Genomic DNA, 17,841 nt, shown 5'->3' on the forward strand with positions numbered 1-17,841 from the left:
AGTCAAGATCATGGGCAAGAAATCACACTATTTTTAATCATAGTGATTGCATTATAATAATTAAATATTACATATTACTTTACTAATTTTGTTGTAATTTTTACTAGGATCCTGATAAAGCTATGCATATTTGTTAAGCAACTGTTTCTTTCTTTCTTTCTCTCTTTCTCTCTCTCTTTCTGTCTCTTTCTCTCTTTCTCTCTTTCTCTCTCTCTCTCTCTTTCTCTCTCTCTCTTTTTCTTTCTCTCTTTCTCTTTCTCTCTCTTTCTTTCTTCCTTTCTTCCTTTCCTTCTCTCTCTCTCTCTCTCTTTCCACTAGCCATATACATACATGCCTAGGTATATGAAAGACTAAGTATATGAAAGGGAGAAATAATGTGTGAGGAGATTAGTCAATTCTTGTCCAGAAAAAAAAAAAAAGAAGAAGAAAATAGCTTAGCCCTTGCTCCTTGCTGCCCCTGTCCCATTTGCCAAAGTGATTTGGGAAAAAAGTGTTTCTAATTGTTGGAAATAAGTGTTCTGAGGTTCTTAAGTAAGATATTAATCCAGATTAAGCATAGTCACACTCTAAATTCTAAAGCCTTTGATTCAGTTCAATAGACATCTGTTAGCCTAGCTGAAAACAGAGGGATAAATGAAGCCACATTCTGGATATGAAGGACCTTTCCCTCCAGATAAGGGACATTTGGTTCTTGCACAGTAAGGTTATCGCAATTCAGACTGCATGTCCAAGTCAACGCAGGAAGGAGTTTAGTGCCTACTGACTCTTATTTTATTCACCAGAAAATGAAAGATTTTTTCAGAAACACTTCATAGATTTCTAATTATGCCCCTTCTGATGAGAAATTTGTTGTACGCCAACATCTAAGAGCAAAGGAGAGGAAGAACAGCAATACTTAGATGAGCTCACTACTCTCCAGGTCAAAAATCTGTGTTTTGTTAATAAGAATGAGGAAATGGGTGTTGTTAGGTCACAAACTGTTTCTGCCACGTGTCCCAAGAAATTATGTGGTTTCTGCTAATGCCCCATAAGAAATTTAAGCATTTTCAGAAAGTCTCAGAAAAAGAGATTAAAAAAGTTAATTTATTCTCCATGGAACTAACTGTCTGATACTATTTACTAGATATTATGTATTAGTGGATGTCTTTTCGTTCCTAAAATCTCTTTTCTGGAGTTAGACATAAGCAGTCGTGCACATATGTGCCCAGTATTTTAAGTCAATCCTAAAAATAACTTTGACATTTAGCCAATTCTGTTGGCTCATCTGAAGGTGGTCTAAATTGATTTTGATATTTTTAAAGTACTTGTAAATAATGAGATTCTGATATCATATTAAATTCATTTTGCTGTTTCTGTCCAAAAGCCTGTTTAAATTTAGAATATTTTTGAAATCTTTTAGATGTTTACCACACTGAGTAATGTACCTTAGTGGTTTTCAAACAAGGATGAGCATCAGATCTGTGTATCTCCTAAAATAAAAGTGGCCACATCTGTTCTAGATCCTACTGGATTAGAATCAAAGAGACTGGTCTCAGGAGCATGTAACTTCCAACTCCACGGCTTGTTTTGTTGTGTACCCCTTACTAGAGCCAGACATTTCTGAGTTAGTTTATGTCCAAACATGACTCCAAAAGTCAAGTCAATAATATCAGATAAATATCTGCCTTCACGGCTCCCTACCCTTTTCCTTTCTTAAGAGTCCACTCTGTTCTATGAACCACCTTTGACTCCAAAGTCATCTTTTATTTATTGCTTAGCAGAATCCTATACATTTCAGATTATTTCTAAAAGTACACACTCTTCTATGTAGGGTTTGAGTCAGTGATTATGTTGTATACCTATAAATGTACATAATCTTTTCAAACTTTATGACATGATTACCATATAAAATATAATATATATACTTTAGATTTTTTGTATTTTTACTAAACATGGTTCTAAAGAGATATTAAAAATATTGCAAAAGACTAAAAATTCTCTGATGTGGATACCAATAACTTTCAAGGAAAGAACATTTATCACAAGTATCAAAGAACATCTTTATAGCAAATGGGTTAGGGTGCCTATATATATATATATAAATATATATATTGAGAGAGAGAGCAACTACCTATGGCAGGCAGTCAATGGTAACTCCACTTTACAGTTTAGGAAATATAGAAACAGATATTACAATTTATGCAAGGTCAGCAGTAATTGGTTAAAGCTGAGTGCTAAGCATAAAATTAAAGGTATTCAGGGACTTCCCTGGCGGTCCAGTGGTTAAGACTTTGCCTTCCAATGAAGGGGGTGTGGCTTCAATCCCTGGTCAGGGAGCTAAAATCCCACATGCCTCAGGGCCAAAAAACCAAAACATAAAACAGAAGCAATATTGTAACAAATTCAATAAAGACTTTAAAAATAGTCCACATCAAAAAAAAAAAAAAATCTTAAAAAAAATTTAAAGGTATTCAGTTTTTTAATAAAAGCAAACTTTGCATGAATCTTGCTCCCCATTCACTTTTTTATTTCCAAAGTGAAAATACACCATTTTTCTCTCGGACATATCATGAAGTCTAAACAACATACCCTCTTCCCACAGCCTTGCGCATGTTATTTTCTATCCAAGTGCTCAATAAATATTAACTCACAACTGCTTAATACTTTCTTTGTTCTAAATAAAACTTCTAAATACATAAATGAAATAAGAAAGAATTACTGTAGATTCTAAATTCAAGCCAGAGAAAGTCATTGATAAATTATTTATGGATAAATTAGTAGAAAAAACGGCGTTGAAGTCTTTGTATTTTCTTATTCAGGAAAGACTCACCCAAAGCACAGCGTCTGGAGAAAACCCAGTATTTAAAAATAAATGAATGTCTTTGGAAAGCATGATTTATAATCAATACAAGTAAAGGCTCCAGAAGTGGATTTCTTTAATGAAAAAAGTGAATCACTGCTTTCTTCTGTTGAGGGTAAAATAATGCTGTTATTCCATGAATAAGACAAAACTAGAATGATTTATATGAAGTATAATTAAAAATAATGAAAGCTGTACTGTGAAAGAGACTGACAAAAGAAAACTAAATCTAACAGAGTCCCCAAATAAAGTTACCATATCAAAGTCCAGCCTGGAACCATTAATCGACCTAGTTGTTTCTTCTCACAGATTACTAATAAAAGGAATTCAGTGTATATAAAAATCAGCAGAATGCTGAAGGCATGTGACTGTATGAATGACCTTAGAGCAATACAGAATTGATGGTAGAACAACTATAGTTGTCCCTCAATAACTGAGAGGGATTTGTTCCCAGACCCCCATGGATACCAAAATCTAGGGATGCTTAAGTTCCTTGTATAAAATGACATAGTATTTGCATATAACCTACACGCATCCTCCCATATACTTTAAATCCTCTCTAGATTACTTATGATTCCTAATACAATGTAAATGTGATGTAAGTAGTTACCAGTGCAAGGCAATTTCAAGATTTGCATTTTGGAAATTTCTGGAATTTTTTCCCCAATATTTTTGATCCATAGTTGATTGACTCCATGGATATGCAGAGCCATCTATCTTTAATGTCACCAATGGAGATTCCAAATCGAGACAGCACATCAATACCTGCACTTTATGAATCTAGAAGCTTCATTCAAGAATCTCTACCATCTTATCTGTTACTGCTGATGTAACTGCCTCTTGATACCCAGAATGTTGGAATACAATGCTGAAATGATGTAAAAACAGTTCTACTTCACACCTCTATCTTACCAGTACAGGAAGATGACTCTTGTCTCATTTTTCCTTTCAAAAATCTCACATATTCCCATAATTGACAGAAACAAGTCTAGAAGCCTAGTGGTACGAGAGTCTTGAAAATATAATTTAATACCCAATCTCTCCAATTAGAAGAGTAGAATGGGAAAATTAATCTAGAATATCTACCAGAGATGACTAAAATCGATAGTGATGTTTTATTGCAATATTAACAGGTCACTTAACATACTGATCTATAATCCTATTGTGTTCCTTTTTAGCGTAATTTATATTCAGCAATATTTCTCAAATTTAAGAGGAGCAACTTAAAATGATTTTGCTTTCTTTGCCAAAACGTTGGGCAAAAATCTTACCTTGTAACAGTCTGATTTAGCAATAGTAACATCGACCCTGAAAGTACATGGGAAATGATAGAAAGTGGCAAACTTCACCATTTAGCAAAAGGAATTAATTACATATAGATAATTTTATTACTAAACTTTGTGCTCAACGTTTTAGTGTAAAATTGAACTCAACTAAGAATACTTTGGAGAAAGAACTAAAAGCAATTTTTTATAAAGCCCAATAGTTGGGATAATATTTTTGGAAGTTAAAAAAATAAAATTATACAGTAAACAGGAAAAGAATAAAATATTCAAACCCATGGTTTAAAGATGTTGACAATGTCCTTTCAAGGATTGATCTTCCAAACATTTATTCTGTGACGCCAGTTCCCACAAACCAATATGACGCAAGTCAAACTCCAGGTTTATTTAATAACAGTGAGGCAGGAAAGAGGTAACTATCTGAGCAAGTTTTATTTTTGTCTAACTGATGGCTCTATCATGATGAAAAGGTTCTACATGTTAACTAAGTTTCAGTTGATACAGATGTTGTTTATATAATACCATTAATCCCCTAAGAAAGAAATATATAAAAATACGAAGTCAAAATCATATCAATCATATGAAACAAACGTATTTTTCGCATGATTTTCTAAGTTTAAACTAAAATACCAGCCATTCAAATAAATGAAATTTCTAAGAGAACTGTGCTGATAAATCGGATTTAATTGGAACTCCTTTGGGGCATCTAGTGTTTGCCTTAATCTCAAATAGGATTCGGAAATTTTGGAGTTGAAATAGAAATTCTGGAATTACAGTGATCTCAGTTGAAATCTATTATTGGGTTAATGGGGAAAATTGGAAGAAATCTTTTAGCCATATGAAAGACACATAAGCCACAGAGACAGAATATTGCCAGGAAACTCTAAAAGCAAATAAAGTAGATTGTGTAGATATAGTTAGAATTTCATGAAAGCAAGGTTTCATTTCTGGGGTCAGTCCAATTAAACTGAATAGTTCTAATATTTACATTCTGAAATTACCACTGAGATCAAATGTTCTATAAAAAATATACTTTTATCTGAGGGGTTATATCCTCTAATCTGGAAAATAATACAAAATGACATATCTAGCCATATAATGAGTTCCTTTGACATAAAAAAAAAAGAGAGAGATTATTTCTTTTGTAACAAAGTCATTTGACTTTACAGTAACTGTAATATTTGATATTATAGTAACTCTCCCTTTTATTCATTCTTTTAAATACAAATGTGGGTCTGTGTCATCTTACACATTGATCCTAGATGAGAAGAAAGAAACACAAGTTGATCAGGCCCATCAAGAAGATACTAGTGTTGTGACAGAATTGAAAGTCTCTTTAAGGAAATATTTGCTCAAAAGTTTCGGGGAAGGGATCTCAAAATGGGCTGAGAGGAGGAATCAAAGGCAAAATACAACACTTAGAGGATTGTTTTTCTGATTAAGTTTTCTTGGAGTGAGAAGGAGAGAGAGGCTGTTTTTAATATTAATGCTCTTTTAAACCACTAGTAAATTGAGCTTAGCACATGGAAATATATTAATGAAATCAAGAGTGAATAGAAGAAGTGGTAGAGAGAAGTTACCACTACCTTATATTATATTTTGAAAACAGTCAAATGAGTGCCTGAGCTTAGGGCAATATAATATTTATGACTCCACCTTATATTTACCAAAAGTTGTGTAGGTCCTAAAGTAATCATAAAGGGATACACAAGAATCTTAAAGACTGGAAAGAGCAGCTCTAAAAGTAACACCAAAATTTAATCATGTATATTTTTGTCTTCCAGTTTTATTGAGGTATAATTGACATACAGTATTGTATAAGTGTAAGGTGTACAGCATAATGATTTGACTTACATACATCATGAAATGATTATCACAAGTGTAGTGAACATCCGTCATTTAAAAATGATAGGAAATTAAAGAAACTAAATTTTTCCTTGTGATGAGAACTCTTAGGATTTACTCTCTTAACTTTTATGTGTGACATACACCAGTGTTAATAATATTTGTCATGCTGTACATGACAGCCCTAGTACTTACCTTAGAACTGGAAGTTTGCACTTTTTGACTGCCTTCACCCCACTCCCCCACCCCCACCACCGTGTGCCTCGGTAACCACAAATCTGGTCTCTTTTTCTGTGAGTTTGTTTGTTTTGAAGTACAATTGACCTACGACATTATGTTAGCTCCTGTTGTGCAACTTAGTGATTCTATAGTTCTGTACCTTTCAAACTGATCACCATGATAAGTGTAGTTACGATATGTCGCCATCCAAAGATATTATATGGTTATTGACTACATTCCCCACACTGTATATTTTATAGCCGTGACTCATTTATTTTATAACTGGAAGCTTGTACCACTTAATCTCCCTCACCTATTTCTTTCCTCCCCTCAACCCCCTCCCCTCAGGCAACCACCTGTTTGTTCTCTGTACTTATAACTGTTTCTGTTTTGTTATAATTATGCATTTGTTATCAAGATTCCACATGTAAGTGAAATCAGACGGTATTTCTCTGTCTGACTTACCTCACTTAGCATAATACCTTCTAGGTCCATCTCTGTTGTCGTAAATGGCAAGATTTCATTTTTTATGGCTGAGTAATATTCATTTATATATATACATACACCACATCTTCTTTATCCATTTGTCTATCGATGAGCACTTGGTTGCTTCCATATTTTGGCTATTGAAATAATGCTGATATTAACATAGGGGTGCATATATCTTTTCTAATTAACATTTTCAGTTTCTTTAGATAAATACCTTGGAATGAAATTCCTGGATCATATGGTAGTTCTATTTTTAATATTTTGAGGAATTTTCATACTGTTTTCCCTAGTGTCTCCACGAATTTACATTCCCACCAACAGTGTATAAGTGTTCCCTTTTCTCCACATCTTTACCAACACTTGTTATTTTGGATAATAGCCATTCTGACAGGTGTAAGGTGATACCTCATTGTGGTTTTGATTTACATTTCCCTGATGATTAGTGATATTGTGCATTTTTTCATGTGCCTGTTGGTCATCTATATGTCTTCTTTGGAAAAATGCCTATTCAGCTCCTCTGCCTATTTTTTAATCAGGTTGTTTATTTTTATTTTTTGATGTTGAGTTGTATGAGTTGTTATTTTGTGTATCTTGGATATTAACCCCTTATTGGATATATCGCTGGCAAATATCTTCTCTCATTCAGTAGGTGGTCTTTTGGTTTTGTTGATAATTTCCTTTGCTGTGTAAAAGCTTTTTAGTTTGCTGTAGTCCCCTTTGTTTGCTTTTGCTTTTGTTTTCCTTGCCTGAGGAGTCATATCCAAACAAACATTACTAACAGTGATATCAAAGAGATTACTGCCTGTGTTTTCTTCCAAGAGTTTTATGATATCAGGTCTTATATTTAAGTATTGAATCCATTTTGAACTCATTTTTGTGCATGGTGTGAGAGAATAATCCAGTTTTGTTCTTTTACGTGTAGCTGTCCAGTTTTCCCAACAGCATTCAATCATATTTTAACTCTTTTTTAGTGATCAATCTATATTTCCAATTTGATAGAAGAAGCACCAGACTAGGAGTCATAATATAATAACCTAGTTCTCTTTTTCTGCTAATTAACTCTATCATCTTGAGCCTGTTTTTCAGCTTATCTGGAACGTGTGTATTTAATGAAATTGGACTAGATAATCCCAGACAACCCCTGGAAAACTTAGAGTCTATACCTTACATAATATGGATTATTGAAATGGTGAAAACTGGAGGCGGGGTGGGGGGGGCAAGAGTGTGGGTGCAATAGAAGCTGGGTTAGAAAAGGGTAGATACAGGACCTGAAATTGGAATTGAGATCGGAATTAGGAAAGGAGGGCTGCAGTGGTATGAATGTGACTGGGAATTGCCAAGAGTTTAGGATGGTAGGTAACAAAGACATAGTCAAGAAGTGGAAATGAAAAGTCAGTAAGAATGAACGTAGAGCAGACGTCCAAAGGCTGTATTTGAAATGCATATCCTGGGGTAAAGCAGTTTTCAATGGCCCAGGTGCCCAGTGGTGGTCCAACGTATTAAGGTTTGTTTCTGGAACCATCTAAACCGAGAATATTATGTCAAATTTTTCCAGTTGGAAAAGAGACTGGATTTAGCGTTGGGATGCTTTGTAATCCTGCAGGCCTAAGAAACCTTTTGTTTTTTCTAAACCTGATTAAATAGCCCCATTAACAGGGTCCAGAAACATATGGATGTCTAGAGATTTATCTTAGTTCAAATTGGAATAACCTACATTTATCAAAGAGTTCTGTTTATTGTAAGAGCTCTGATGATTAAGTTATATGAGTTTTTTAAATTATATGTGGACAAAATATTCATGCAAAGCTCATAATGAAAGAAAATAAATATTAAATCATTTAAAAAGGAGCACATTACAGAAACATACTTTTTTATAAAGAATCCTATTACAAATGAATTTATTATGGAAGGATAACAGGGCACCTTCTCAACAATTTGGATCAGACTTGAACAGTTGATAGCTTTCCTTGTACCACCTGCCACTAAAGGATCTGGGGCTGGTCCCCTCCCATGCAGCATTAATAAGGAAAATTTTCTTAAGTTTCCTTTCTTTAGGTGGATGATTCTCTTTCTTTGATCACAAAATTCCAGTGAACTTCTCATTATTGTTTATTTTACTCATAGTCTTTTAAAATGTGTATATTATTTTTTTATTCATTTAACTTGTCAAGGGTTTCCTATGAAAAGGATTAAGCTAAGAAGTCACATTCTTGCCTCATGCCTCATTTACAGAGTTCTTCTATTCAAGTTGGCTCCCAGAGAGGTACAGGGTATTTGTTTCCCCTAAGAAAACAAAAAGAGATCTACAGAATGCAATTGTTTCAACACTTATAAGTATTACATTTATTTTATATACTGTAACATATATAAACTTGCAAAAGAAAATAAAACTGTATTAAAATTTTATTGACATTTAATTAAACTTTAATAAAACTTGGAAAAGATTACTTTAATGTAATAACATTTTTGTATTCAAATTCTAAAAAGGCCCCAGTCAATTTCTTTATTCCCATTTCATAATTATTATAGTTAACTGACAAACAAATTATAAGGGATTATAAATTGATAGTTAGAAAATGCTACTTGTATATAAATCTATTCCTTCCTCTTTTTTTGTGCTTTTTTGTTATACATATTATGTTTATATATCTTACAAAACCAACAATACATTGTTATAATTCTTTATATAATTTTATATCTTTCAAAGAAGCTAAGAGGAAAACAAGGAGGAAAAGTATTTAGAGTTCATTATATTAAAATTTTTATTTATCACATCTGGTTTTCTTTATTTCTTCTGGTGGATTTAACTTATCACCTGGGTCATAAAAGCAGTTTCCTTAGTGGGAGCTACACAGCTCTCTGTTCTTAAGGCCTCCCCTATGCCTGGACAGAAGCATTGTTCTTCTCCTTTTGAGCAACCAATTCTCTTGGGGTGACACCTGTGTTCTATGAATGGAATGTTTGGTGGCCATGGTAGCCCTTGATCTTCTCAGCTTGCCTCTCATGGTGTGGAATCTTTGCCCTAAACATGAGCTGGTACTAGGGTGGATTGGGGCAGAGTGTTCTCAGGCTGCCATGTCTAGAGTAGGGCTTCTTCAATAATGGGTCTGGTTGGAGGCGGGGAGCCCCAGACATCTCAACTGCACTTGCCTGGAATAGAGAGCTTCTGCAACACGGAACTGCAAGAGGTGGGAGGGGATGATAAATGCTGGTGGCCAGTTTGGAACAGTAGCCCTACCTGGGAACTGGGGAGAGAGGGAGCTCTGTCGTCTTGGTGGTACCTGCCATGAGTGTAGCTTCCTGAGCTAGGGTGGGGGAAGAATGGAGGAGGCAGTGACTCAGGTGTCAGAGACTCAGACTATTCACACAAGATGTAGTAAATTTTCCTCAGTAACTATTTCTCCATTCGCTAAAGTCCTTTAGGACAATTTCCAGAGACTTTGAATGGTTGTTTTCACCAATTATTGTTGTTTCACTGAGGGGAGGGTCCGTGGAGCTCCTCACACTGCCATTCTGGAAATCATCTTCTATCATTATATTTCGTCATTCTATCAAGTGACTTATGATAGAGTATAGTTGTTTCATGTTTTTAAAATTTCATTCTGACATTCTGTCTTTCTATCGGTGTATTTAGGGACATGAACATACCATACAATAAACATCTTCAAATTTAGGTCTGGCATTTCTTTTGGTTTGGTTGATTCCTCTTATTATCCTTACTCTGGTCCCCCTTTCTGTCTCCTTCTGAGTTATTTGAATAGTTTTAAATTATTTAAATCTCTCTTCCTCTTTATGTCTTTGTATAATTCTTTTAGTGATTGTTCTAGAGATTAGTTATGTACTTGTCTTTTCACTTCTACTTAGAAAGAATATTTTACCACTTCTAGTGGAGACAGAAACCTTAGCACAATATGTGTTGCTTTATTTCTCCCTTTGTGTTGTACTTGTATATTACCACTACATACACTGAAATTCCATCAGACAATGTTATAATTTTGCATTCAACCATCAGATGTATTTTAAAGAACTGAAGTAGAGATGAAGAGTCTATTATATTTACCCAGGTGCTTACCATTTCTGCTGTTCTTCCCTCATTCCTAATAATGCAAGTTTACTTCCGGTGTTCTTCTGAAAATTTCCTTTTAGTGATTCTTTGAGTACAGGTCTGCTGGCAACAACTTCTTTTAGTTTCATTTCATCTGAAAGTATTTTTATTTCCCCTTCATCCCTAAAAGATATTTTCACTAGATACAGAAATCTAAGATTTCAGCACTTTAAATTTTTTGTTTCACTCATTCTGTCATCAGTTATTTCTGAAATAAAACTTGAAGCCAGCCTTCAAATTGTTATTCCCCCAAAATCAATGCATTATTTTTTTTCTCGCTGCTTTGAAAAAGTTTCTTCTTTGTCTCTGATTTCCAGCACTTTTATAACAACTGATGGGGATAGATTTCTTTGGTGTATTCTGTTTGGGGTTAATGAGTTTCTTGAATCCGTAAGTTTATGTCTTTCATAAAACTGGGGAAGTGTTCAGCTAATATTTATTCAAATATTTTTTCTGTACTAAGTTTCTCCTCTCCTTCTAGGGCCATTTGATATTGTTCCATATGTTCCTTAAGCTCTGTGCATTTTTTTTCTAATATGTTTTGTCTCTGTTGTTTATATTAGGTCATTTCTATTAATCAGTCTTCACGTTTGCTTACTGTTTTCTCTGTCATATCCACTCTGCTATTAAGCACATCCAGTGAGGGTTTGTTTTTAAGTTATAAAATTTCCATTTCATTGTTTTTTTATATATTCTGTTCATTTTCTGAGCTTTTCTAGCTTTCTGTTCATTTTAAGAGTGATCACTTTTACTTGTTGTAACATTTTTTTAATAGCTGCTTTAAAGTCTTTGTCAATTCCAACATTTGTGTCATGTCATTGGCAAACATTGATTGTTGTATCATGTGCTTGTTGATATTTTCCTTGTTCTCTGTCTGCAAAGTACTTTTTAAATGTGTCTTGGACATTTTAATATTGTGCTATGAGACTCTTATATCTTCTAAAACCTCTAGATAATGTTGATACTTTTAATAGATAACAAATTTGGCTTTAAGCCATACGTTCCACCCACCCATCCATCCATCTCTGGATTGTGTTTTTAATATTTTGTTTTCTATTTCCAGAGTGTGATGCACACTGAGATAGTCTGGGAACTGTCTGGTTGTCTGTCTCTTGGTTTAGTTTCCAAGTGTTTTGTCTACTTCTTAGGACAGATCCATGCACGCATATCTTGGTGGTTGGGGATGGTGTGAGGGGTCACCCGAAAAGTTTGTAAATAACTTTAAAGATTTTCTGTCTCAAGTTATTCTCTTTCTGTGATCTCCGTAGTATCTTCCAATTCCCTGCAAGTCCCCTTGTAAGTCCTCCAGTTATAATTCTGGCACTTTATTTACCCTGTACTACTGCACATTTCCTTTGTCTTTCATTTAATAATAATAATTTTTAAAACATGTTTTGACCTTTTCTTCGGATGGAGTATAAGTATAGAAGTACTAGCCATTAGAGTCAACCTTTCCTTCCAGGCAATGTTATAAAGGTGATTTAGTACCAAAAGCAGACTCAATAGAGGACCCATTAATAGAGAACCCATTATGCCATGACACAGGGCATAATAACACATGAGTTGAATCTGAATCATTTTTAGAAAGCTGTTACCATTTAATATGCAAATTATGTATGAAAAAGAAGTTCCTGTAAGACATCTGACTTGGAGCAGCAGTGAGTCATTTTTAAAAAAACCATTAGATATGAAAAAATATACACCACCACGTTCTTATACCATATTGCTTAAAGAAATACAACTCAAGATTTCAATGAATTTTAAGTTCAAAATTAGGCATGATAAATTAAACTGCATTTACAAGGAATTAATGAAAAAGAGAGCAAAGCAAAATAACTTAGTCCCACAGTCATTATTTTGGCTAGATTTTTACATTATTTTGTGCTGTGTCAACAATGTTGATGACTGTAAATTATGCACAGATCCCAAGATATGAAAGGATCAAGCACTCCCATTCCAGACTATCTGCGGTGCCAAAATACCATGTAGAAATAATCTCTGAGCTCAAAAAAATTCCACTTTGATATTCAATATATAATCTTTCTTGATAAACCTTGTAAAGGGAACAGTTTTTATATCAAATGGTAAAAGTGGCTTGCTTTAATTAGGGGCATTCTTTCACAGTGTTTTGGCAAGCTGCCTGCTATGTATGTGTGTACGCAGTTATGAGATCAGCAAAAGAAAGAGAACTCCTTTGATAATATAAATCCATTGCTCCCCCTATAAGATCACTTTTTGTGGGATCTAGGCTCTATCCAAGCCAATGTTCAATTAACACTAATATGGAAACTGGCTTCTATCGTCGTTGCAACTCAGTCCGTAGAGTGTGCGATAATAACCTAGAACAGAATTTTGGTGACCGAGGCAAAGCCAAATGCCAAGCCAGAATTATGATAGTTCTGCAGACAAGCCCTCTCACATTACCGCAAACGTTTTGTGGATGATAGCTGGAGTGTTTTTAATTATGACTCACATCATTTCATCTCCTTGAGTTATCTTCTCTGAACATCAAGTGGATATTCATATGGTATGTACATTTATGATTGTTGTGACCATCCTGCCCTTCCTTGGTAGGATAATCTCGGGTTTGTGTCTTACTTAAGGGTTTTTAGCATGCTTTCTGAATTTTAAGGAGTTTAAGCAATATAGTAGACACAGCATTCGGGATTTTGGTTTCTCCTTAAAAGGCAGTCTGTTCCTTTGAAATGTGTTACTTATGCCTGTACTTGATACTGGAAAATCTCAGAGTCAGGATCTAACTTAAAATGTATTTCAGAGACTGACATAGTTATGCTTAAATTAAATCTGATACTTAAAAGAGAATCTACATATAGAGAAATTTGGTCCACGACTTGCTGTATTGTAAGGTAGGGGTGTGTGGGTGTGTGTGTGATAGATTTTACATAGCTAGAGAATAGTGTTATACTTAAGGTAGGTTGAGACGGCTTACTCTATACCCAGGAGTTATAATCATGTTCCAAATCAGCTATGAGGCTTTTGTTTTAAAAAAAGACAACGTTTTATTAATAAAATGTCTGCTTAAAGGGTCCAAATTTATTTCATATATATAATCTTTCATGTTAAGATAAGCATAAGTTCTGGTGGCAGTCAAGTATATATGCTTGGTTATAGCAACATAATTGTTCATATTTGTTTCAAGGCCGAGTGTTGGATCTTTTATAAATAGTATTTTTTGTGGTTAGCTAATATTTTGTTATAGATCTAGCCTGTTGTGTTTTTTCCACTAGAGTGCTTGTATCTTTTGCTCACTTAATCTTCCTATCTTTGTCCTAAAGCTTTATAATTTTTACTCCTTTTACTCCATCTTTCCACATCTTTTGAATGATTCTGCATATAACCACTGAGACCAGCATCTAAAAAAGTAGGCCCTTTCATCTCTATTTGAAATCTCAGTGTGCCAACCTAAGAACTAATGTAACTGTAGTAAAATTGGTGTTCAAACTGTCAAAATCATAGGTCATCAGAAACACGTTACACAGGATTCTATCCAGATGGGTCTGTGTCAAAATATTTAGCTGGACTGTGTGGATAAAATGATTCATATTTTCCTCAATGGTTATTTTCAAAATGATTGACTGATCGGCTAAGCAATATACTAAATCAGACTTACGTATATGAGATATACATACGCATATCAACATTTATTACATACTTTCATATTATAATATATTCATATAAATGGAAGGCCATGCTATTCTGAAATAATTTTAGCTATGAAATAAAGCTGTGTGGTACACTATGGTTACAGATCTATGTACAGTAAACTACTGGATTTGATATGGTTATCAATATTGTCCTAAAACAGTGATGATAATTTATGATTTCTATTCAATAGTTATGAAAATAAGAGTTTAATACTAGGTATCATCTTAGATATGTGGTCATGGAGAATCCTGGTTTCCTTCAGCATCAATTTGATGTGGTGTCAAATGCATAGCCAAACTGTAGCAGTCTTTCTAAAGCTCAAGATTTCACGGTAACTCAAAACGTAATTAAGTCATAATATTGTTACCGTAAACTAATGAGGCATTAATTACAAACAAAACCCAATAATTGTCATGCTTCACATGCCCCTTAGTCCTTTACTTACTGCCTAAAAGTAACTGATGTAGTGAGCTGCCTTTGTGTTGTTTCAGGATTTCCAAAAGTATTATTGAAACTCTGGCTCATGTGGTGTATGTCTTTTGTGAGGAACTGAATATAGAAATCATGTGATATACACTACCAAACGTAAAATAGATAGCTAGTGGGAAGCAGCCACATAGCACAGGGAGATCAGCTCGGTGCTTTGTGACCACCTAGAGGGGTGCGGTAGGGAGGGTAGGAGGGAGGGAGACACAAGAGGGAAGAGATATGGGGACATATGTATATGTATAACTGATTCACTTTGTTATAAAGCAGAAACTAACACACCATTGTAAAGCAATTATACTCCAATTAAGATGTTAAAAAAAATCATGTGAAGCTATTTGTAAATATAGTTGTTCATATAATTAATTACTTATAAAAATAAGATTTTGTGGCAAAACTTTTAGTTACTATTGTACTGACGGCATACATTGTCACTATCTTCAAGCATATCTTCATAATAACAAGGAATCACACTGAGAGAAATATTTTATATCCCAACCATGGCAATTATTGTTATTGATAATTTTCTCTATTGATATACTCCAAACTATCTGGATAATCAGAAGCAGTTAAACTATTTTCAATGGTACACAAATGTATTTTTATTTAACTACCAACAAACCCCTGACTTTAATTTAGAAGAGTTCAGTTTTACAAAAGATGTTTTCCTTAAGGTTGTGTGAAAATCCAAGCTTATTTTGACTTAGATTAAATGACCATGTATTCTGTGTTTCTTGACACACACAACAAAACTTAATTTCATAAAACACACTAAAAATAGAGTATGATGTTCTTATGCCAACTTCCCATTCCCCTTCACTTCTATGTATCACAAATTTTTCCTCCTTGCCAGATGTGCTGGAAATTATCAGTCCTTGTCCCAAGCGTCTTTTTAATATTTTCACGTAGTCCTCAAGCTCTGATAAAGCAATTGCTTAAAGTGAGTTTGTATGCATATGCTTACTCAGGAGTTGGAAAGACATATTAATACAAAGGAAAACCTCAATGTTTGAGTTTTAAATTTCAGTATGATGTCAATTCCTGGATGCCTGTTTTACTTGTTAATCATAGAAGTATGTGTTAACTCAGCTCATCTCTCATTTGACTATTTTTCAGTTAATCTGTATTGTTAGCCATATTGCAGGTAAGGTGATAAAATTATTTCCACTCTCTTTAGTGAGAATAATTACTTCTTGATGTGGTCAAATTGAATTTCTATTCCCCAGTAAACATAAACAGGGTGACCATGATACCATACATGACATCACGAAACAATACAGCTACCTCAAGTTTGGTATTTGCTGGCCACTAATGAGCAAACTATACTTAAAAAAGTTGTAGCATGTGCTGAATTTTCCACAAAGGTGCATTTCATAGGCATGTTTGTGTTGACTTGAACTACGAAAGCCTACCCCTTCGTGTCATATCCTAAGGGATGCAAAAATGGGAGGATGGAGGTACACTCAGTTACCATTCTAATTTTTAACATTAACCATAGAATCCTTTTTCCTGGAGAGAAGGTTGAAGAAAACAAAAGATAAGTAGAGACAATGAAACAGATGCATGTTCTTGATACAGGACATCACTAAAGTTGTTGATGAGACTGCAGGATTGAGAGCTACAAAGACTATGGAAATAGGAGTTGGGAAGATCTGATGTTGATGATAGGAAGAAAATGGTAAAGGAGTCCTACTGTTACTTCAATCTAAGACATGAGCCTTGAAATGTGTACTTCAATCTAAGACATGAGCCTTGAAATGTGTACTGTTCTCTGTGTCATGTGATCTTTGATTCTCAAGGTAGCATAGCTACAGTGGTTAATTTACAAATTCTAAGGCCAGACTTACTAACTCACTGACGGTGGGCATAATATGCAACTTTCTCTGTGTTGGTTTTATCATCTGTAAAACTGGGATGGAAACAATAGTACCTAATCTATAAACTTGTTTGGGAGATTAAATTAGATAAAATGTGCAGAGCACTTAGAATAGTGTCAGGAAGTGAGGCATCACTGTGTAATTGATTGATTCTTACTTGTTAAAAGCACAAAGCTTTGGGGAAAACTTTTGTTTTGACTCCAGGTATTTTGGAATCCATGCTATGATCATGTAATGTGTCAGATAGGGGACAGCATGTTGACAATCTTTTTATAATAGATAATCATAAACTTGAAAATACCTATAGTGGGACTTCCCTGGTGGTGCAGTGATTAAGAATCCGCCTGCCAATGCCGGGGACACAGGTTCGATCCCTGGTCCGGGAAGATCTCACATGCCACAGAACAACTAAGCCTGTGCACCACAACCACTGAGCCTGCGCTCTAGAGACCACGCGCTGCAACTACTGAACCCTGTGCGTTCTAGGGCCTGCGCTCTGCAACTACTGAAGTCGCATGCCTAGAGCCCCGTGCTCCGCAACAAGAGAAGCCACCGCAATGAAAAACCTGCGCACTGCAACAAAGAATAGCCCCCGTTCGCCGCAACTAGAGAAAGCCCGCGTGCAGCAAAGAAGACCCAACACAGCCAAAAAAAAAAAAAAAAAAAAAAAATACCTATAGTTATTTCTGAATTTGTTTTACAAATTTCAGTTTTGATTCATCAGCAAAATACTACTTTAGTACTATTACTACTAATCATAATAACAAATCATTATAAAATCAGTGGTGCTTAGCACTGATTGCTTAGCAGTTTGGGGGGAAAATTCTGATAAAAGCCATGGGTTTTTTTTTTTTTTTTAGCAAAAAGGACACTGAAAATATGTAATATATATGCCTATTTTTTAAAATTTTTTTATTTTAGAAGTTTCTTTGAACCCACTGAATTATATCCTTGTACCTCAGGCTAAGAACCTCTGAATAGAGATTAACTCATGAGATATTTGGATACATAATTACACTTGTTTGCTTCAGC

The 17,841-nt window shown here is 34.5% G+C and overlaps 1 protein-coding gene across 1 annotated transcript in view; it reads right to left on the minus strand.

Annotated features, from left to right (window-relative positions):
• Nucleotides 1-252: 252 nt before the first annotated feature.
• Nucleotides 253-17,841, minus strand: part of LOC309631761 (uncharacterized protein) — a 30,258-nt gene continuing 12,669 nt past the window's right edge. Inside the window, exons 2-3 of the mRNA XM_082398683.1 lie at nt 10,748-10,903; nt 253-8,958 (exon numbers count right to left, since the gene is read on the minus strand). Coding sequence (XP_082254809.1) covers nt 8,919-8,958; nt 10,748-10,903 — 196 coding nt within the window. The 3' untranslated portion in view covers nt 253-8,918. The remainder of the gene's footprint in view (nt 8,959-10,747; nt 10,904-17,841) is intronic.

Source organism: Balaenoptera borealis, assembly GCF_965194805.1.
Source record: "Balaenoptera borealis genome assembly, chromosome: 7".
NCBI lineage: Eukaryota > Metazoa > Chordata > Mammalia > Artiodactyla > Balaenopteridae > Balaenoptera > Balaenoptera borealis.